General features: G+C 42.2%; 1 protein-coding gene across 7 annotated transcripts in view; it reads left to right on the top strand.

Moving 5' to 3' along the window:
• LOC110525582 (fibroblast growth factor receptor 2) overlaps nt 1-23,328 on the top strand; it is a 113,316-nt gene that overhangs the window by 48,520 nt on the left and 41,468 nt on the right. For 4 of the 7 annotated variants that reach the window (XM_021605820.2, XM_021605866.2, XM_021605857.2 and 1 more), the window contains 6 exons: nt 1,350-1,540; nt 3,025-3,169; nt 11,436-11,641; nt 12,626-12,768; nt 19,379-19,500; nt 20,094-20,204. In XM_021605820.2, coding sequence (XP_021461495.1) covers nt 1,350-1,540; nt 3,025-3,169; nt 11,436-11,641; nt 12,626-12,768; nt 19,379-19,500; nt 20,094-20,204 — 918 coding nt within the window. Of the gene's footprint in view, nt 1-1,349; nt 1,541-1,987; nt 2,127-3,024; nt 3,170-11,435; nt 11,642-12,625; nt 12,769-19,378; nt 19,501-20,093; nt 20,205-23,328 lie in introns of all 7 variants that reach the window. The other 3 variants (XM_021605847.2, XM_021605831.2, XM_021605840.2) reach the window with 3 other exon arrangements.

The following is a 23,328-nucleotide window of genomic DNA, read 5'->3' as shown; positions in this document are numbered from 1 at the left end:
ACAGAGAGCAGAGGACTATTGGCAAAACCCTGACAGAGACAGACAGACAGACAGACAGACAGACAGACAGACAGACAGGCAGACAGACAGACAGGCAGACAGACAGACAGACAGACAGACAGACAGACAGACAGACAGACAGACAGACAGACAGACAGACAGACAGACACAGACAGACATGGAAGTAGCCACTGGATACAGACGTCAATTCAATATCTATTCCACGTTGGTTCAATTTCATTGAAATGATGTGGAAACAACGTTGATTCAACCAGTGTGTGCCCAGTGGGTATTCTCTCTACCTTCCTTTTCTTATTCATTCTCTTCACCCCTCTCGCTTTCTCTTTTCAATCTCCATCTGTTAAGCTCCATTTATTCTCTCTTATTATTTTTCCACCCCTTCCCCCTCCTCTCCTTTCTCTGTCACCTCTCCCCACCTAAAAACCCTCCTTATTTAACCCATCCAGTGCCCTGGGGGGGGGGGGGGGGGGTTGTGCAGGGTAGTGAAGGGGAGGCAGTGGTAGGGTGTGAAAGGGGGCATTGTTCGGCAGGTCTTGCTCTGTTTGGATTTCCAGGCCAAATGTTTGCTTGCAAAAGAATGCAGATAGTTTTTAGTGAAGGAAAATGAAGGTGTTTCTCCAAGACTGGTGCATATTTGAGTCGGAGCGTGGCTGTATAATTTAACCCTTACCAGGCCACAGTGTCTGCTAATGTTTACTTACAGTACTTCAAATAGTTGCCAAAGTTGCCAACATTTTGCAATAAAAGGCATTTTGAAATAGCATCGGCTCAGAAAGTGACTGAAGTGAGTTTTTAGATTCAACTCCTACTACAGGTGTGTTTAGTCCTTATCAGTAGAGATAACTCCTCTTTGTTTTGTGTGAATGATCTAAGTGGTGTGGTGAAAAGAGACAGGCAGTTCTCTTGTCTTGACTCTGCTTGTCTCCCGGTTGTGGGATATTCACACATGTCCACTGTTCTCCTAAACATCTAGACCAGGCCCCCTTCACAGCCTCAAAACTTAAAAAACACAAGCATATAGTAAGAAAAGTTATTTTTTACCATACTGTCCCAAGCCTTTGCATCAGGCTTTTGGCTAGTATTCTGTGCTCGTTTTCAGTTCCTTACACATAAAGTGTCTGTGTCTTAATGCTTAGTCTCAAGGTACCCAGTGGTGATCGAGCTTAGTTGATTAATTGACTGTCATTGACATTAGTAATACGAACCTGTCTATTCCTTAAGGGTGTACAGAGCAAGGTTGGAGTTTGAAATGGCCATGGAGAAGTCTCAATGCACAAACTAACATAACTCATCATATCACATCTTCCCCTTTTCTCTGTCCATCTTAGAACGGTCCCCCCATCGGCCCATTCTCCAAGCAGGGCTGCCAGCCAACACCAGTGTGCAAGTGGGGGAAGACGCACGCTTCGTGTGTAAGGTGTACAGCGACGCTCAGCCCCACATTCAGTGGCTGCAGCACATCCAGAAGAATGGTAGTCGCACTGGCCCAGACGGACACTCCTACGTCCGCGTCCTAAAGGTACTTTCCAGCCCTCCATGGCCCCTCATTGGCTGTTCTGACCTGAGCGTTGAAAATTGCTGGCTCCTCCTTCCTGTGACATATTCCTTTAAATATTATTTTTTCAAAGTGTAGGCTAATAATGATTATGTTTTCAGGTTACCTTTTTGCCATTTGTAAAAGCTTTTTGTTAGTGTCCAATTTGTATTCCTATAAGAGAGTGAAACTGAAAGAAAACTACATTTTCCCCCTTTACGAAGAGTAATAAATACACATTTTCCTTCTATACTATACTACTGGAGCACTCTAGCTGTGTTCCTGTCTGGGTGGTGGCTCCTTTACTCTCCTCTCCCTGCACTTAGATTGCAGATGTGACAGTTAACAGGCTTTTCTGTGTTTTATCCCCTTGCTGCCGTGTGTGTGTGTGCACATGCGTGTTTTTGTATGTGTGTGGCTCACACACTCCAGCGCTCGGGCATCAATAGCTCGGACGTGGAGGTGCTCACGCTCACCAACGTGACGGAGGAGGATGCCGGAGAGTATACCTGTAAAGTCTCCAATTATATAGGGGCGGTCAACCAGTCGGGCTGGCTGACCGTCATCCCAGGTAACCACTGACGCCTGACCCTTGACCTCTGTTGACCCCCTCCCTTATGGTCTCTTTGGGCCTGTTACTGACCCGGTTCAGTGTGGTTTGGTGGTGTGCTGGTCTTGGTTCCTGCTGGGTTGTGGACTGACCTACTCTCTCCCAGTGTTCTACTGTTTTACTCCCAGCTGCTCTACTGTGCTGTGTCTGACTGTGACTGTACAGCCATGGAAATGCCCACTGGACCTGCACGCCCATGCACTAACCTGCCATGTCCATCACGTGCCTAATCTCGCTCGCTCTCGCTCTCTCAGTTGAAAGGTGTGATGTGTCATTGTATAGGCTAGTGTTGGGTGCTGCAGTGGGGTGATCTCCATATCTTCTCCTGTGGTTGTGTGCACTATGCATACACAGGCCTGGTGTGGACTTACTATTGGGCTCTGGTGTTGTGGGTGAAGGGATTTTTTTTACAGTGTTTTTGTGTATTGTGTTTCCTATTTTTCCCTGTGGTACGAGGTGCTCTTCTTGTTTGTTTTGAAAGCTCCTCCCATCTACTCTATCTCTATATATGGGTCACCAGTTCTCCTCCCAGTGATGGACGCCATCCAGCTTCTCCTCTCTCCTGGTGTTGTGGATTTAATTGTTACATCTGCTTCCTCCTGCTCTCTTCTTCCCTCCCCTCTATTCTTACTCCGACTCCTTTCCCTTTATCTTACTTTCTTCCACTTCAACCCCCTCTATCCTCAAATATCCATCCATCCTCTACTCTAATCCTTCATCTTCCCTTCTTTTCCTGCATCCTCCCTCCCTTTGTCTTCCTCCTTCTTCCACCCCTCCTGTCCCATTCTCCACCCCCCTTCCTTTCTCTTCCTTTCCTCCTTTTCATCGTCCTCCACCCTTCCTCCTCTCCCTCTCCCAGACCGCAGGTGTTAACACCACGGACAAGGAGATTGAAGTCCTCTACCTCCCCAATGTCACTTACGAGGATGCTGGGGAGTATACGTGCTTGGCGGGCAATTCTATTGGGATCTCCTATCACACTGCTTGGTTGACGGTGCTTCCAGGTATATACACTCAACTATACTGCGCTCCCTTTCCCCCTTTCACTATCAATGTTGTCCACTAATGGTTTAATGTTCAGTCAATAAAGTTATTTCGATCATTTCTATGGGAGGACGAACAGAGAAGTGAAAAGTCCCCCTGGAGTGAAAACAACCTAACTCAACGAAATAACAAAATATCATAGGGCTCCCGAGTGGCGCTGCGGTCTAAGGCACTGGATCACAGTGCTAGCTGTACCACTAAAGATCCTGCGCTCTAGTGACTCCTGTGGCGTGCCGGGCACATGCACGCTGACACGGTCGCCAGGTGTACGGTGTTTCCTCCAACATATTGTAAGGCTAGCTTCCGGGTTAAGCGGGCATTGTGTCAAGATGCAGTGCGGCTTGGCTGGGTTGTGTTTCAGGGGACGCACGGCTCTCGACTTTCGTCTCTCCTGAGTCCGTACGGGAGTTGCGGCGATGGGACAAGACTCTAACTACCAATTGGATACCACGAAATTGGAGAGAAAAACGGGTAAAATAAAAATGTAAATATCAGATTACTATGATGAGCTTACACAGTCAACAACTCAACATCTAACTCCGTGTAATAGACCCCTTTCCGTGTTTAACATGGCTGCACAGAGGGCGATGCGCGCAAGTTGTCGGCAGAACAAGGGGGAGTTCTTATTTACATGTTGCTTATGAGTACATTTCACACTACTTTTTGATTACAATTGGATTTTAAGGCTCGTATGAATGTCCTGCGTAATATAATGTTTGTCATCATCGCAAGTCGAGGTTATGTTTAATGGCCGCAGATGGTGATTGCTTTCTTACCGCTGCCAAGAGTCGCACACATCTATACGTGACGTCAGTGTGTCGTGTACTCTATACTAGAGCAGGAATATGTATTCCATATATTCTGTTATCTTGATTGGCAACGTTTTGAAAGCTAGGGGCCTAATAGAGGGACATTTGCTCAAGGCTTATTATAACTCCAGAGCGGAAGTCGACTTCCCCGAATGGCTCAAGTACAGTGCATTCGAGAAAGTATTCAGACCCCTTGACTTTTTCCAGATACTTTTCTAAACTCACTGGATTACAACCAAATTATGATAAGTGTACTACTATATTACGTATTGGATCACAAAAAAACATTACTTTTACATTACTGTGTAGGTTACCAATAAAATGGTCTGACGGTGAAGTGCAAAATACTCTGTGTTCACATCCCGAACTAAATAAATGATCTCGCTACAATACATTTTAATAGAAAGTTGTCAAAAATAGATATGATATGTCTATTTGTGTAAAAATCACCCTGATTGAACTCTTTAGTCATATCTCAGTTTACTAATTTGCGTATGGCATTGCCTACACCTAGCGAATTATTTGTAAAATTATATGAGCAAAAATATTCCATTTTATTTGGAACGGCAAGCCAAACAAAATTAAACTTGCCTATTTATATGAATATTAATTCGGGGGGCAGAACTAATTTAATATAAAATCATTAGACCTCTCACTAAAGGCTTCAGTCATACAAAAGTTATACTTAAATCTGAACTGGTTCTCTCGCAGATTAGTAAGAATGTCTCACCCCATGTTCAAGAATGCCCTTTTTCCCTTTATTCAGATTACAAGAGAAAGGCCATAATGTATTATTCCAGCCCAGGTGCAATTTAGATTTTGATGGCCGCAGTGTAAGTTTTACACTGATCGAATGAACCATTGCATTTCTGTTCAAAATTTTGTATGAAGACTGCCCAAATGTGCCTAATTAGTTTATTAATAACTATTCATGTTCAAAATTGTGCACTCTCCTCAAACAATAGCGTGGTATTACTTCACTGTAATAGCTACTGTAAATTGGACAGTGCAGTTAGATTAACAAGAATTTAAGCTTTCTGCCAATATCAGAAATGTCTATGTCCTGGGAAATGTTCTTGTTACGTACAACCTCATGCTAATCGCATTAGCCTATGTTAGCTCAACAGGGGATCCACCGATCCTGAAGAACTTTTAACTGATTATGACAAATGTTAAGAAAATGTTGAGCAATGTAATAAAGTGATGACTTTTCAAATAAGTTACTTTACACATTATGTTGGCTACGCTATCCTTACGAACTGCATAGCATATCATTTCAGCAGTATGTACTGGTATGTTAGCTAGCTACGTAACGTTAGTCGGTTACTAATACATTGAACTTGCCAGTATATTAATTAGATGCTATCTAACTAACTACCCAATGTTTATTGGCTTGATTATTCAACTCATTCCTAGTTGTGTGCGTTCTCAATGGACATTGTTAATTCGGGTGCGTTCGTAAATTCCTTCTGGCTATCTACTCCGATTCCAGAGCACTCGTCTGAGTGTGCCAGAGCGCAGAATAACTGAATCATTTACTAACGCTCGTCATCTGTTGAATATGGCCGGTGTCAGTCAAAGTTGGCAAAAAAAGCATAATTCAGTTGTTGCCAGCTGCACAGTTACAGTCACCAACTCTCTGGATAACACGAAAAGAGCTTAACAAGCTCTGCTAGGGCGAGTAAAATGGTAAGAGTGAGGTGTTCTCTCATTTGTGTCTGGAAGTAGCTAGCCAATGTTTGCCAATTAGCTTGGGTGCTTGACTGGCATCCAGTGCATGCTCTGAAAGATCCGAGAGTAAAATGCTCTGAACTTACTAACGCCCAGAGCGCACTCTGATTGCACTCTGGCACTCCAGATTGAATTTACCAACACACCCGAAGTCATAAAATGTCTAGCTAGTAATATGTTATGCTAACAAGATAGTAAGAGGTTGAATAGCAACAGCATCAAATTCCGGTAGACAAGCACCATGAACGCTCAACTGAAAGGATACCGTTTGTTTACAGTATACTAAAATGAACTAATAGTACATAGTGTGACATATATACTCATTAAGTATGTAGTATACAGAATGTTAGTATGGGTATTCAAACACAGCTATAGTCAGTCGAGCAATAATAATAATACTCTTAGCAAACAATTTTGTCTTTAATTTACAATCAGTAGAATCTATGAGAATCGAAAGGTTCAGAACTTTTGTGAAACATCACAACAGAGTTAAAAATATATGGAAAATATAAATCAAAACTGGATGGTGTTCAGAGATAGATGGGAGGTGTTGAGCGGAGCTGAAGGATGGGACAAAATCAAACAAAAGATAACTACTGTAAAATGTATATAGTATGTATAAGTTGGAAGTAGAAGCCTAAGGGTTGTTGTTCATTAGTTTATTCCAATTAGTGGAGGGATGGTAGGGTTAGGGGAAAATAATAAAGGAAAGTATATTTAAAAAATATATATAATTTATATATACAGTGCATTCGGAAAGTATTCACACCCCTTGACTTTTTTCACATTTTGTTACGTGACAGCAATTCTAAAATGTATCACATATTTTTTTCCCTCATCAATCTGCACACAATGCCCGATAATGACAAAGAGAAAACAGGTTTTTACAAGTTTTAGCAAATATATTAAAAATTTAAAACAGAAGTATTCAGACCCTTTGCTATGAGACTCGAAATTGAGCTCCGGTACATTCTGTTTCCATTGATCATCCTTGAGATGTATTTTAAACTTAATTGGAGTCCAGCTGTGGTAAATTCAATTGATTGGACATGATTTGAAAAGGCACACACCTGGCAATATAAGGTCCCACAGTTGACGTCAGAACAAAAACTAAGCCATGAGGTCGAAAGAATTGTGGAAAAAGTGTGGGACAATTCAAGGGGTCTGAATACTTTATGAATGCACTGTATCTCCTTACTCGAGGGGTTTTGTCTCTCTCTCCTCCCCTTCCCCCCTCGTTTCTTTCTCTTTTTCACATCAAATCCTTTTCTCTCTTCTGGTTCTCGGGGAAAGTTGGGAAATTTTGGCTCGGACTGCATGGTTTTATAAAAGCAGGGTGTCTGTCTGTCTTGATGATATTGTCTGTCGGTGTTAATGGGTGCCCTGAGATTGGATGCCAATTCCCTCATGGCTTCTTTCCTGGGTCTAATAATTTATTTCCTTTTTTATTATTTCTCCTTGAGATAATACAAAAGAAAAAAAAAGTCCCAGCCTCAATACTTACGGCTTGACTTTCTTGAATATCATTTTTTTCCCTTCAATGTATTCAATGTATTTGATATAGTGTGTGTGGCTGCGTGTGTGTGTTTAAATGTATGCGTGTCTCCCTGTGTCTCCGCGAGTGGGTGTGTGTGTTTAAATGTCTGTGTCTCTTTGTGTCGGCGCGAGTTCGTGTGTGTCTGTGTCTCTTTCACTACCGGTCAAAAGTTTTAGAACACCTACTCATTCAAGGGTTTTTCTTTATTTTCACTATTTTCTACATTGTGTAATAATAGTGAAGACATCACAACTATGAAATAACACATGGAATCATGTAGTAACCAAAAAGTGTTAAACAAATCAAAATATATTTTATATTTGAGATTCTTCAAAGTAGCCATTCTTCAAAGGCCTTGATGACAGCTTTGCACACTTGGCATTCTCCCATTCAGCCTCATGTGGAATGCTTTTTCATCAGGATAACCAACGAGAGAGACAATTGAGTGGTTTAACTCATTGGAAGTCTGGTTTTAATAACCTTGCATTTCTTATCTTGCCATGTGACTCTGCTTTTAGAGGATTGTGGATAATTCAAAAAGTTTTGATTTTATGATTTTCACACAATGTTGTATGCATGTTTGAAGAAGGAAACGCATATTTCTATGTTAGTATTAAACTCGTTGTGCCATGAGGTGTAATGGATCATGAACGGATATCAAAACCGTCATTCAAAGAGGACAGCACCCATTCACACATTTGTGATTGTCAATTGAAAAGGCATGTGCAGAATCCTCAATTCTTGCAGTTTAACCTCCAGTTAGTGCTGTTCGTTTGAACACGGTGCTTTACATTGCCTTCCAAAACGGTATAAAATGGCAAACGATTAAATACAGAAAATAAAGTAAAACATCAAGACCCTTCAGAATAAGTTTTGAATCCTAGACAGGATTCAAAACATCATAATAGTGTTTAGAAGCTTTAGAGAGAGGAAACTGCACCAAAAGAGAACGTATCTAATTCTGCACTAAACAGGACTCTAAATACCAAAATAGTATTTTCAATATTTGCCTCTCCTATATCAGAGATAAAAGAAAGGTCAGGAAATCTCTCTCTCTCTCTCTCTCTCTCTCTCTCTCTCTCTCTCTCTCTCTCTCTCTCTCTCTCTCTCTCTCTCTCTCTCTCTCTCTCTCTCTCTCTCTCTCTCTCTCTCTCTCTCTCTCTCTCTCTCTCTCTCTCTCTCTCTCTCTCTCTCTCTCTCTCTCTCTCTCTCTCTCTCTCTCTCTCTCTCTCTCTCTCTCTCTCTCTCTGTGTCTATATATATATATATATATATGGTTAAAACATAATTTTTTACAGTGCATTCTGAATGTATTCAGACCCCTTGACTTCTTACACATTTTTTTACAGCCTTATTCTAAAATGGATTAAATACATAATTTTGCTCATGAATCTACACATAATAACCCATAAATACAAAGCGATAACAGGTTTTTAGAAATGTTTGCACATTTATTTAAAAAAATAAAAGAATAATGACCTTATTTACATAAGTATTTAGGCCCTTTGCTATGAGACTCGAAATTGAGCTCAGGTGCATCCTGTTTCGATTGATCATCCTTGATGTTTCTACATCTTGATTGGAGTCCACTTGTGGTACATTCAATTGATTGGACATGATTTGGAAAGGCACCGACCTGTCTATAAGGTCCCACAGTTGACAGTGCCTGTCAGAGCAAAAACCAAGCCATGATGTCAAAGGAATTGTCCGTAGAGCTCCGAGACAGGATTGTTTAGAGGCGCAGATCTGGAGAAGGTCCCCAAGAACACAGTGGCCTCCATCATTCTTAAGTGGAAGAAGTTTGGAACCACCAAGCCTCTTCCTAAAGCTGTCCGCCCGGCCAAACTGAGCAATCTGGGGAGAAGAGCCTTGGTCAGGGAGATGACCAAGAGTTCCTCTGTGGAGATGGGAGAACCTTCCAGAAGGACAACCATCCTTGCAGAACTCCACCAATCAGGCCTTTATGGTAGAGTGGCCAGACGGAAGCCACTCCTTAGTAAAAGCCTGCTTGGAGTTTGCCAAAAGGTACCTAAATGACACTCAGACCATGAGAAACAGATTCTCTGCCCTGATGAAACCAAGATTGAACTCTTTAGCCTGAATGCCAAGCGTCACGTCTGGAGGAAACCAAGTGAAGCGGTGAAGCATGGTTGTGGCAGGGCCTGGGAGATTAGTAAGAATTGAGGGAAAGATAAATACCTCAAACTGGGGCATAGGTTCACCTTCCAACAGGACAGTGACCCTAAGCACACAGCCAAGACAATGCAGGAGTGGCTTCAGGACAAGTCTCTGAATGTCCTTGAGTGGCCCAGCCAGAGCCCAGACTTGAACCCGATCTCTGGAGAGACCTGAAGATAGCTGTGCAGAGACACTCCCCATCCAACCTGACAGAGCTTGAGAGGATCTGCAGAGAAGAATGGGAGAAACTCCACAGATACAGGTGTGCCAAGCTTGTAGTGTCATACCCAAGAAGACTTGGAAGGCTGTAATCACTGCCAAAGGTGCTTCAAAAAAGTACTGAATAAAGGGTCTATATACTTATGTAGATGTGATATCAGTTTTTTATTTGTAGTAATTTTGCAACAATTTCTAAAAAGTTTTTGATTGGTTGTTATGGGGTATTGTTTAGATTGATTAGGTAAAACACTATTAAATTAATTTTAGAATAAAGCTGTAACGTACTGTAACAAAATGTGGAAAAAGTAAAAGGTTCTGAATACTTCCTGAATGAACTATCGGAGGTTGTAAATTCACTCGCAGGAGATGATGAAGAAGCATCATGCTCTCCCTCTGTGTAAAGAAATTAGACTGCAGCCAACCACATCACACAAAAGTAACATGGATACCAAGACGCGGGACAGACAGCAGACTGACAAACCAGCAGTGTTTCCCTGTCATCCCTCGCTTTGTGACTGACGGTAGATCACTAGAATATGCATATCGTTCATTCTAGCTGGAGATAGATATACGGACTTTACTGACTAGTGACTTTAAACTTTTAAATGAAAAGAAGCCTAGTTAATTTATGAAGTGGAAAAAGTAGCCGAGTGACAATGTCTGTTATTGGCTGTTTAGCTGACAGCCGACGGTGCTTCTTGAAAACACTGCCTTTATGTACTCGCAGAAAATAGCTTTGTTTTGTCTCTAAACAAAATCAAATTATCACAGGCAGCCGAATAATAATTCCTTGGGGAATAATATCTTTGATTTATTGCCCTAGTTCCACGTATCTGCTCTGGTGGCGCCTGTATGGCGCTGCCTGCTGTCTGTGTTGCGGCTGTTTGCTGTGATTTTTGGACCAGGGGATACAATGCTGACAGGAGAAAAGTTCCAACATGTTATTATTTCCCCTGACTGCACATCACAAGGGCCTTGTTTGTAGCTGTGGGTGGATGGCATGCATTATGGAACAGGCTGTGGTCCTATAGCCACTCAGAGACAGACGCAGACCCGTTTCTTTCAGACAGGAAGCTCAGGCCATATACAACCACAAAGGGCATCACTCACTTGTTTGCCATCTGAAGTGAGTGTCTGTGTGTGTGTGAAAGGGAGAGAGCGAGAGTAAGCGTAGCGTGTGTGTGTGTGAGTGCGTGCGTGTGTGTGAGTGCATGCGTGTGTGTGAGTGCATGCGTGTGTATTTGAGAGAAAGAGAATGTGTGTCTGCACCCTGCATGTGTGGTTGTCAAGTAGACCTAAATGTAGGCGCATAGTACGTACAGCCTACTGTTTGAGCTCAGTCAAGATGTACTCTCCAACAGACTGTGTTTTCCCACTTTGATCTGGTTTACCCCCTCTTCTCAGATCAATTCCATTTCCTGTCTGTCCTAGATGGGCAGTAAGTATATGGTTGTTTGATGAAGAGGAGGAGGAGGAGGAGGGAGAGAAAAAAAATGTTGCGTGTGCGTCTTTGTCATTATTTACATTTTGTTTGTCTATCTAGCGATGACGTGTGAGTGTGTGTGTATGTTGTTTCCATGTCGTGTGTTCTGTTTATACATGGGCGTCTATCAGATGTAGTGTGTCCGTGTCTGTTTGTTTACGTGTCCGTGTGTCTCTCAGTGTGTGTGTACATATGTCAAGAGTCAGCATGTGCCTCTACGTTCCACTTTTTAAAAAATTCCTCCCTGACCCTCTCCCCTCCCCAATCAGCCAGTAACGACGAGACGGTGACGGGTCTGATGTCACCTGACTACGTGGAGATAGCCATCTACTGCATCGGGGTGTTCTTGATCGCCTGTATGGTGGTCATCGTGGTGGTGTGCCGGATGAGGAATACGGCTAAGAAGCCTGACTTTGGGAACCAGCCAGCGGTCCACAAACTCAGCAAGCAGATACCTCTGCGCCGCCAGGTAACAGAAAGTAGATAAGGGGTTACCAAGGCCTTTAACACCTGTAGAAACACAAACTCCACACACACATGCATTCATACATAATTATGTTTTCACACTGTCGTTCTGACCCGGACTAAACTGTACTGACTAGGATATTATAATTTCATGGTTTCAGCTACTATGGTGGATGTGTAACCAGGCCGGCTCAGCACAGCTTGGTTTGGCTCGGCTCGGTTTCGGATATAGCAGTGTGAAAAGCCCTATATACTCAGATTTCTATGCAAATTACAGAAAATAGTCCAAAGTTTACCCACCAAGAGCGGAAAACACAAAAAAAGTTCCACCAAATTTGTACTCCTGACATAGATCTTACTTACCTTACCAATTGGGTTATTGGTACTCTAATTTGAGAGCCCACGAAATGTAGCTGTTCATGGGAAGTGGATTTTCATAACAATACTGTAACTAATACATCGCACTGCTTGAGGTGCTAAGCCCCAGTTAACTCTACTGAAAGACAACTAGCTACAGTGCATGGCGCCTGAGCATGTTAGCACTGTTATCCATCACCTCTAGCTCCTGCTCTAGCTCTTCTACTTCTCTGTGAGTGATGCTTTTCCCTCAAGGGGAAAAACACAAACTCCAAGAGGTACAAAAAGTGTTGGATTACATTCCTGCGAGAGACGGGTGGTTCCTGTGTCAAGGTAAGGTTAGGACGAAAGGAGATAGGAGCCCTGAGGACAATGACAACAGCATGATAAATGGATACATTCATCAGATTGAACGTTACTCTCTAGCACTGAGTTGTTGCTCAACTCTAATGATTACTGACATGCAATTCACTCTTTTTTAAATGGAAAGGAAAATATGTTGATTTGCACAATAACAATCCATATCGGTATTATTTGATCTTTAGTTATGGAGACACGTGCATACACACACCTACACTCCTTTTTTTAATATGACCCGTGTATCGAGACCGGTGATCAGCCAATCTGTCTCCTACAGGTGTCAAATGACTCCAGCTCCTCGATGAACTCCAGCACTCCTTTGGTCCGCATCACCACACGACGCAGCTCGGCTGGCCACGACGACCCCATCCCAGAGTATGACCTCCCTGAGGACCCACGCTGGGAGTTCTCCAGAGACAGGTGAGGGACAGAGACAGGAACCGAAGTAGGAATGGGGGGGGGGTAATAGGGTGTGGCACCTCATCGGTATGGCTGCATTTCAGGTTTCCTACATAGCAGGCGCTCGGCAAACTCCCGCAACGCCTAGATACGTGCTTGCCACGTCAGTAACTACATCACTGCCTGACTCAATGCGAGACTGCAATATAGGACATTTTGTCTTTCAATCATTGGTTAATTTGTGTTGCTTAACTGCTTCACAGACCCCCTGGAATGTGGCCTACAGTGGCTTTACCCTCAGGTATTTCTCTGAGAATCGGTGAGGCCCAAGGCTGGCTGCATGCTGTTGTAAGCTGCAGTCAGTGAGGTTTTTGCTCAGTTGGAATGGACAGTATTTCTACCTAACTTCAAACACCCCCAGAAATGAATTCAGTGCAGGGACCCATTTGGAAGAGCATGAGGCAGTGTTTTTGCAATTTAAAGTGAAAGTTGCTCCTTACTTAATTGTCTCCTAACTATATGCATTATAGTAGCAGATTACCCCCCCCATCACGGTATAATGATGGCAACTTATGCAAACATTTAGCTAACTGATTGTATCGGCAGGCTGTTACATGAGGCACTGTTGTCTGGTGTAATATACCATTAAGCACCATTGAACATGGTTTATTATCTGTAATGATTAACCAGTGAGTAATGGCTATGACTGTGATAAAGAACAATGAGTCATTTCTGAGTACTACACTGTACCAGGGTAGTGTTCATTAGGCACAAAACAGAAGAATGAGGGACTGAAAGAGGAAGGGACAACCTGGACTTGTCCAATATGCAACCCTAATTTTTGTTTTCCATTGCAAAATGTTTTCAAATGTTGAGCCTAATGATCAGGACCCCGTGTTGAAAAAGTTTAAACAAAATTGGGATTGTACATTTTTTTTTGCCTATAAAAACAATGTTAGTTGTTGCAGTTATCACAAAACTACCACTAACAGGTCCTCATCATAAAGGGGAAAATACAAAAACAAACAAATACCCCAAACAACAATGCTGTAATATTAGGAGGATCCATTTTATTATTTTAGCTAGTTTATTAACCAGAGATGTAATGCAGGAAGGAAAGAGAAGCTCAAGTAGGGAGCGAGGGAGGGGCGGTGTGCATCTGTGAGTGACGAGGGGAGCAGGAAAGGGGAGAGAGCTAGCAACCAAGTGGACTCGCGCTGGTAGACTTACTAATTGCTTGGTATTTATCATCTCATCTGAATACATAGTACCTGTCTTGACTGCATTAAACCGAGAGACGCTAGCTGAAAAGCAAGAGCAGCAACACCATAAATGATAACATTTTCTCTTTCTCTCCTCGGGAAACGCGATGTAGATCGTCTGGTTTGTAAATTCACATGGAGTTTTATGCATTTGTCTCATTGTTTTAACGGAAAACCGATAAAACATTACTGTTTAAACATTAACAAAATGTTTCCATGTATCACATCCCTAGTGTGTGTGTGTCATGGCTATAGTCTGTCTGTGTTTGTGCTGTGACTGTTTGCTTTGCCTCATACCAGAACAGTTAGTCCCTACGAGTTGAACTAATGGCCTCAGTCAGCTTCAGTGGAAAGTGTCAGGCTTAGGGACACAACACTTATACATGCAGTGCATTCGGAAAAGTATTCAGACCCCTTGACCGTTTCAACATTTTGTTACGTTACAGCCTTATTCATAAATGGATTCACACATTTTGCTGCCACCACCATGCTTCACCGTAGGGATGGTGCCTGGTTTCCTCCAAACGTGACACTTGGCATTCAGGCCAAGGAGTTCAATCTTGGTGTCATCAGACCAGAGAATCTTGTTTCTCATGGTCTCAGAGTCCTTTAGGTGTCTTTTGGCAAATTTCAAGTGGGCTGTCATGTGCCTTTTACTGAGGAGTGGCTTCCATCTGGTCACTTTACCATAAAGGCCTGATTGGTGGAGAGCTGTAGAGATGGTTATCCTTCTGGAAGGTCCTCCCATCTCCACAGAGGAACTCTGGAGCTCTGTCAGGGTGACCATTGGGTTCTTGGTCACCTCCCTCATCAAGGCCCTCCCCCGATTGCTCAGTTTGGCCAGGCGGCCAGCTCTGGAAGAGCCTTGATGGTTCCAAACTTCTTCCACTTAAGAATGATGGAGGCCGCTGTGTTCTTGGGGACCTTAAATGCTGCATAAATGTTTTGGTACTTTTCCCCAGGTCTGTGCCTCGACACAATCTTGTCTCCACACTTTTTCCACAATTCTTTCGACCTCATGGCTTGGTTTTTGTTCTGACATGCACTGTCAACTGTGGGACCTTATATAGACATGTGTCTATGCCTTTCCAAATCATGTCCAATCAATTGAATTTATCACAGGTGGACCCAATCAAGTTGTAGAAACATCTCAAGGATGATCAATGGAAACAGGATGCACCTGAGCTCAATTTTGTGTCTCATAGCAAAGGGCCTGAATACATATGTAAATAAGGTATTTCTTTATATATTTGCAAAAACTTCAACAAACCTGTTTTCACTTTGTCATTATGGGGTATTGTGTGTAGATTGATAAAACAAAATGTGTGAATCCATTTTAGACTAAGGCTGTAACGTAAAAAAATGTGGAAAAAGGGGTCTGAATACTTCCGAATGCACTGTAGTGATTTAGCTGTGGTGAGGTCTTTTGTTGTTAAGCAATAATGAAAACCCAGGCCGTAAAGCACACTCTGGCTCTTTGGTTATTAACATGCCTTCGCATGTGGTGTAAGGCCAAGCCATGTTAGTGTGAATATTTAACAGTAGAGGATCAAAAGCATTCCCAGAAGAATTCCCTTATCTCTGAAAAGCATTTCTCATGTGTTCTTTTCTGTACTCGGGATTGTCTGTTTGCGCGCTAGTAGAATTGAAGTTGCATGGCAATAAAAGTGACCAAGTCAGTTCTAGCAAATGTAATTGATATGCCAATGAAAGGAACTGTTTGTGCTGTGTGAGTTATGGATGGAATGCAAACGTTTTGCGAAAATGTAAAATGTTCTCCTTAGCATGCTCAGTTGAGCCCTTTCTCTCTCTGTCTCTCTGTCTCTCTCTCTCTCTCTCTCTCTCTCTCTCTTTCATTCATCTCTGTCCCCCTCCGCTCCTCCTCTGTCATTCCCAAGTGCACAACATTCAGGAATGCTAACATTTGTGGTGGCGTGAAAGGAAAAATAACATTGATTATGTGTGGTGGGCCAGTGCAGAATGGGTGCCATTGAGCTAGGGGTGGGGTAGTTGGGAAGCATGTATGTGGACAGAATAGGGATTGTGTTTCTGTGATGGGGTGCTGGCCTCAGGCCCCTGAGCCAGTGTGAATGTTTAGACAGCCGCAAGACTAGGCTGCAGGGGCGGGGCCACCACCTTTCAATCAAACTAAGATCAGAGGGTCAATCTATGACCAAAGAGTCATAGGTCAGGGAGGTGTTGTGACCATGAGTAATAGTGGTGTGGAGTGTGTGGGGCTTGGTCTAGGGGTGTGTGTGTTTGTGTGTGTGTGTGTGTGTGTGTGTGCCGGTGTGAGTGTGTATAAAGGAGAGCTATTAGAAATTCTATGTGTAGCTATTCAGACCTTTCTCTTACAAAGTTTTCCAGAATTTTATGCAAACTGAGTGAGTGACTTACTTAGATTTACAGTTGAAGTCGGAAGTTTACATACACTTAGGTTGGAGAAATTAAAACTCGTTTTTCAACCACTCCACAAATTTCTTGTTAACAAGCTATAGTTTTGGCAAGTTGGTTAGGACATCTACTTTGTGCATGACAGGCAGTGAGTTTGAAGGTAGGCCTTGAAATACATCCACAGGTACACCTCCAATTGACTCAAATGATGTCAATTAGCCTATCAGAAGCTTCTAAATCCATGGCATCATTTTCTGGAATTTTCCAAGCTGTTTAAAGGCACAGTCAACTTAGTGTATGTAACCTTCTGACCACCTGGCATTGTGACACAGTGAATTATAAGTGAAATAATCTGTTTGTAAACAATTGTTGGAAAAATGACTTGTGTCATGCACGAAGTAGATGTCCTAACCGACTTTCCAAAAACTATAGTTTGTTGAGTGGTTGAAAAACGAGTTTTAATGACTCCAACCTAAGTGTATGTAAACTTCCAACTTCAACTGTATATAAAATCACATTAAAATAGGGTACTACACAAGAAACCATTATTTGGAGGATCAGAGGATCCTTAGCTTCTTAAAAAAAGCTGTGGATTGTTTTAAATCAAATAGATGATTGTTAAGTTGCAAATGTCAGTGAATGACAGGCACAGCCAGGCATATCGCAATATTTCAAAATACAATCGCGGGAAAACTTAGTTTGGATAGCAATTGGCTATTGATGTAAGGAGAAGACAATTAAAACACTAGTCTTTTCGTTATCTAAATTCTCAACTTAATTGAGCGAACAGTATTGATTGGTGATTGAATTTTTCGCGATTGAGTTATTAGCCTAAGTTATGACTATCCAATTTACTCAGCTGACTATTTCTAGTGTGATCTTACATAAGCCTGCAAATGTGATGATGCATGGAATGCTTTATATTTTTTATGGTGAAAACTTGCTTCCCAAAACCTGAGTCTATGAGCAAGACAGTTAGGCCTATATGCGCTAATGTTTTTCCATTGTCTATATGCACTAATGTTGTGTGCCCCCTGTTGGCTGTCAGTTAGGTCAATGACTGTGTACATATGCCACGCCAGTCACTGACACCTGTAATTCCATGATTGTCACAGCCCTAGTGTGAAACATGTTAATTCCTTAGTGATGTGGACACGGCGGAACTTGAGGCTCTTGATCCGCTCCACTACAGCCCCATCGATGTGGATGGAGGCATTGTCGCACCTCTTTTCCTGTAGTCCACGATTAGCTCCTTTGTCTTGCTCACATTGAGGGAGAGATTGTTGTCCTGGCACACTGTCAGGTCTCTGACCTCCTACCTATAGGCTGCCTCATTGTCATTGGTGATCAGTCCTACCACCGTCAAGTCGTCAGAAAACTTGATGGTGTTGGAGTCGTGCGTGGCAACGCAGTCATGGGTGAACAGGGAGTAGAGGACGGGGCTAAACACCCATCCCTGAGGGGCCTCCATGTTGATGGTCAGCATGTCGGATAGGCTGTTGCCTACCCTCACCACCTGGGGAGGCCTGTCAGGAAGTCCAGGATTCAGTTGTAGAGGGAGGTGTTTGGTCCCAGGAACCTGAGCTTGGTGATGAGTTTGGAGGGGACTATGGTGTTGAATGAGCTGTAGTCAATGAACAGCATTCTCACATAGGTATTCCTTTTGTCCAGGTGGGAGAGGGCAGTGTGGAGTGAAATAGAGATTGCGTCATCTGTGGATCTGTTGGGGCGGTTTTCGAATTGTAGTGGGTGTCTGGGAGGATGGTGCTGATGTGAGCCATGACCAGTCTTTCAGCAAATTCCTTGGCTATAGATGTTAGTGCTAGTCATTTAGGCAGGTTACCTTGGCGTTCTTGGGCACGTGGACTATGGTGGTATGCATGAAACAAGTTGGTATTACCGACTGGGTCAGAGAGAGGTTGTTAACCTTGTGATTGTTAACCTGTTTAAAGGTATTACATCGGAAAGCGAGATCACACTGTCATCCGGAGCAGCTGGTGCTCTCATACATGGTTCAGTATTGCTTACCTCAAAGCGAGCACAGCTTGTTAGGTGTGGAAACACTGTTGCTTTTATGTATTTTGTTTTGTTGCATTTTGTGCTATTGCTCTGTCTGGATGCTACGTGTCGCTTGTCCTATGTTGCTCTGAATGTGCTCACTGCTGATTGTCTGGATTGTTATTGTAATTGTTTTTAATAACCTGCCCAGGGACTGGGGTTGAAAATCTGCTGGCTGGCTAAAACCTGGCTGAAACATTGAAAAATATGCACTGTCCCTCTAAAAAAAATGTAAATAAACTCAATAGAAGTCTGGTAGGCTCGTGTCACTGGGCATCTCGCCGCTGGGTTTCCCTTTGTAATCCGTGATAGTTTGCAAGCCCTGCCACATCCGTTGAGTGTCAGAACCGGCATAGTAGGATTCGTTCTTAGTCTAGTATTGATGCTTTGCCTGTTTGATGTTTCGTCAGAGGTCATAGTGGGGTTCACATAGACGTCCGGATTAATGTCCCTCCTTGAAAGCGGCAGCTCTAGCCTTTAGCTCAGTATGGATGTTGCGAGTAATCCATGGCTTCTGCTTGGGATACGTACGGTCACTATGAAGATGTGGTCATCGATGCACTTATTAATGAATCTGATGTTATCAGATCAATCCTGTATCAGGGCATTATGTCCCTACCACCCTGGCACAGTCCACTGCCACCACATCGAGCCAATTAAGCACTCACACAACCTGATTGAAATGGAGAGGAAGTGGCAGAGAGAGCGAGAGAGAGAGGAGCGTGGAAAACGCTGGCCTAGTGCCTGTTCGCTCTCTGTTTACCTCTCTTTCTCGTTCTCCTTATCTCCGTCTTGCAATTGCTTTCTCAATCTCGCTCTCTTGTTCTCTCTCCTTCACTCTCTTTTCTCTCTCGAATATGACTCAGGTGTTTGAACATGAACTGTTTCTCTAACGTTTCCCCTTTTCTCCTCTACAGGTTGACTCTGGGCAAGCCGTTGGGCGAGGGCTGCTTTGGCCAGGTGGTGATGGCTGAAGCGTTAGGCATCGATAAGGACAAGCCGAAGGAGGCCATCACAGTGGCCGTGAAGATGCTGAAAGGTACGTGTGAGTGTGTGGGTTGGGGTGTATGTTGTGGCTGGGGTGTGTACATGGGTGTGTTTACTTATTTACGTCTTATGTACACTACATACACTGGATATATGTGCATACGTGTGTGTGTACCTGTATGTAGGGGTTGTCGAGGTGGGGCTTGGGGGCCCAGGTAATGGTGCTGACAGCGGAATAAATCCAATGCCATTGTGTCTGACTGACTGGTCGCCTCGATCAGACCCATGAAACAGAGACTCATGTGCTGCTGGAGACAATAACTTCAGATTGACTGAATGTCTTTTAATTCCCTGGCTGCTGAAAGAATAGAGGCCTGTGTTTAGTTGTCAAACTGCTATAATGTAATCTAGACCACCGCTGTCAGTGAAGCATGCTTAATAACGGCACAGATTAAGCTTGTCTGCTTGGACTGTAGGACAGACGGGCTGGGGCGTCCTGGGTTATGGGTTATGGGGAGAGATGTGGGTAGTGTGTGTGCGTGCACTTGTCTCTATGCATGAATACATTTGTGTGTGTGATTTTTTTTTTTTATGTGTGTCTGTTTTGTCCTATACAGTATATTGATGCCTTGTTTCCCCCTCCAGACGATGCTACAGAGAAAGACCTGTCTGACCTTGTGTCAGAGATGGAGATGATGAAGATGATTGGGAAACACAAGAACATCATCAACCTACTAGGGGCCTGTACACAAGATGGTGAGTATGAGGGGCTTTACCTTAAAGGGACAATCAACCCAAAACCACAAATTCGTATGATTAACAGTGCGAAAACAAATATTTTTTGTGAACTAATCTTTCCTTTTGCCGTTATAACAACGTTGTTAGCAAAATGTGAAAATCATTGTGTTAATCTGTTCCAGCTCAAGTCGACTACAAAACCCACAGTGCAATGCTCTCTCTGGGCCGGCTGGCTAGCTAGCTAGCTAGCAAACATAGCTACACACAATAATACCAAAGTCAATATCAGCATGTGGAGCTAGCTAGCTGTAAAATGGCATCAACAAACTGGACGATCAATTTACCCTTGGTATATTTTTCTATGATACTACTATGGATACTTTCATTCATATCCTGGTACTACTATGATACTTTCACTTATACCATCCCATAGTCTGAATCATGGAAATGTACCATGGTTTTGGCTTTGAAGTATGATGGTACTACTATGGTATTGCCATTGTACCTAAATAGTACCATGGTATAAATCTGAATCATGGAAATGTACCACGGTTTTAGATTTGAAGTATTATGGTACTGCCATGCACCTAAGTAATACCATGGTATTGCATAATTTATACCATGGTAAATGTGGATCATTGAAATACCATGGTTTTACCCTGCATTATACATTATACCATAACGCACAATTATGATAAATGGTAACAATAATTATCATAAGGTACCATCTTTATTAATTGTGGCAGTATAATGCATTAAATAAATAAACCTCCCAAGGTAAAAAGAGGTTGTTTGGTATTATATTGATTAATTTATATACCAGTGTGGACAAGTTTCTGATAAAGTCAGGCTACTATTGTTGGTCCTAGTTTGTCTGTAACATCAAAAGAAAAAGGGAAATAGTTAGTGTGAAAAAGGGGTAGTACTTTCTGTATATGCCTAGTTAGTAAGTCAGTTGAACGAGAGAGCCAACTGAAGAGAGAAGCACCATATAAACTAAATATAAACTAAATATTTTAAACGTTATCATTATAGTTAGCGAGTTATAAAGCATGTGATTAACTTGACGTTTCAAATCCTGTGTAATTAAGCGAGTGAAATGATAAGTTGTTATTTTTGGATGATGTTTTCATGGTTTAATTAATTTCTAAAACCCATTAGCATAGATGGTAAAGTTAGCGCCAGTCAAGCTAGCCTGTCGTAGTCATGTCAACAGGACCAACGAACGTGTAATCAAAGGGAAACATTGTAACTTACTGTTTTTAGGGATATGTTGAGATTTAGATTTTGAAAATGTATCTATGTGATAAGGTGATAATACCTTTTTACACATATTTTTTTAGTATATTGGCTATTTAGAACTGTATAAGAGTAGTCAAGTCAGTTGATTGATGAAGAGTCAACTGAAAACTGTATTGAAGAGAGAAGCACCAGATTAACTATCGAAAAAATCTAAGGTTTCAGACTCCCTTCATTCTTCTCACCATACCTTATTCAGGTCCCAAGGTTTAAGAGGGTACACTACACTACCAGACAATATGTTGTGGTTTTTCACATTGAGCTAAAGGGGTTTAAGAGGGTACTAGGCCTACGCTTTGCCATTGCAGAGTGAGTAGTAAATGTTGCATTTTGTGAGTACCATAAATTACGATGTTTTTGGTCACTTTACCTGAAAAACGTTGGGACACAGACCATCATAATGCATTGTAAACAACTACCATGCTTTCGTGTTTCACTACATGCTGCTAGTACAAAACATTGGTATTTTTTGAAAAATATAGAATGTTTTTGTGGTCACTACCATGGCAGGAAAATACAATGGTATTGGTACAAATACCATGATATTTTCCTGCCATGGTATTACAATGAATAAAATAGCATGATACTATAATGTTTTTTGGTTCACTACCAGGCAGCAAAATACCATTGTATTGTAACAGTACCATGGTATTTTCCTGCCATGGTAGTGACCAAAAAAACATTATAGTACCATGCCATTTGAATTTTTTTCATTGTACTACCATGGTACATTTTTGTAAGGGTAGGAGTCTCTCAACGAGTTCAACTTGCAGTTTGTCTCTGCCCCAGAGCGAGTGCAGAGTTTGTTGCTATGTCAACAATGGCCCTGTCCCGCATTTCCCACAAACACACAGGGTGCATTGCAAGATGTAACTTTAAGGAGAAACTGAGTTGGGAAAATTAGGTACACTGTTTAGATTGAGCACATATAAGTGAAATGTATACTTTGTTATGATAATAAACAGATGCACGTATTCAAGACAAGTATGCCCTTACCGTCTATTGGCAATCTGGACTGGACTGTTTTAAAAGTATTATGAAATGTGATAGTGTGTTATCCCTATCTCCACTGACAAGAACCATGTAGCTATGACGCGTTCCTACACGATTTCATGATTTCATAGACAGACCACTTAGAAGTTAAATCATGGGGGAAGTTGTTATTTTAACCACTGATAGAACATAGGCTTTCACCAAATTATAAGTTTCATGATGATTAGTGGAATCTGTGTGGGTAGCTGGACAGGTAGGATGACTGACAGTGAAGGTGAACAGGTGGTCACGTGTCAGGTGACAGAGGAATGGATGAGACTGAGGCAGGAATTCCTTTAACCATAAAGTGGCATATTTACTGAGTAGTCTGTGCTGCATCACAAAGGAAACAAATAACATGTATCCAATCAAATTCATAATCAAAGATCAAATCATATCATTCATTATTAACATAATTTAGGGAATTCAACAGTCCAGTTCATTAAGAAGTCAATAGTAATCATCCGCGAGTCATTTAGGCTCGTAACTATTTATCATAAATTATGAAAGAATTACAAACAGTGAATGGTTATACAGTCTATAATCCCCATTATCAAAGTCAATCAGTTAGCAACAATGACGTTTCTCATTTCACTCTTTCAATTGTCTTCATGTGTACATATAATTAATTTCGAAACACATGAACCATGTCGATTGCATAATTGGCCTATGAGGATCCGTAGGGCCGTGATCATTGACAATTCACATTACAATATGTTTGAAGCTGCGCTCCAAGCCGCGCTCCGCGGTAATAACTATTAACAGTAACTGAATGGCCCACTCTCCCGATCGCCACAGATAATTCAGATGA

This window comes from Oncorhynchus mykiss, chromosome 1 (assembly GCF_013265735.2).
Source record: "Oncorhynchus mykiss isolate Arlee chromosome 1, USDA_OmykA_1.1, whole genome shotgun sequence".
In the NCBI taxonomy this organism is placed as follows: domain Eukaryota; kingdom Metazoa; phylum Chordata; class Actinopteri; order Salmoniformes; family Salmonidae; genus Oncorhynchus; species Oncorhynchus mykiss.
Note: the sequence above shows the minus strand (reverse complement) of the source record. Positions and strands in the feature narration are given on the sequence as shown.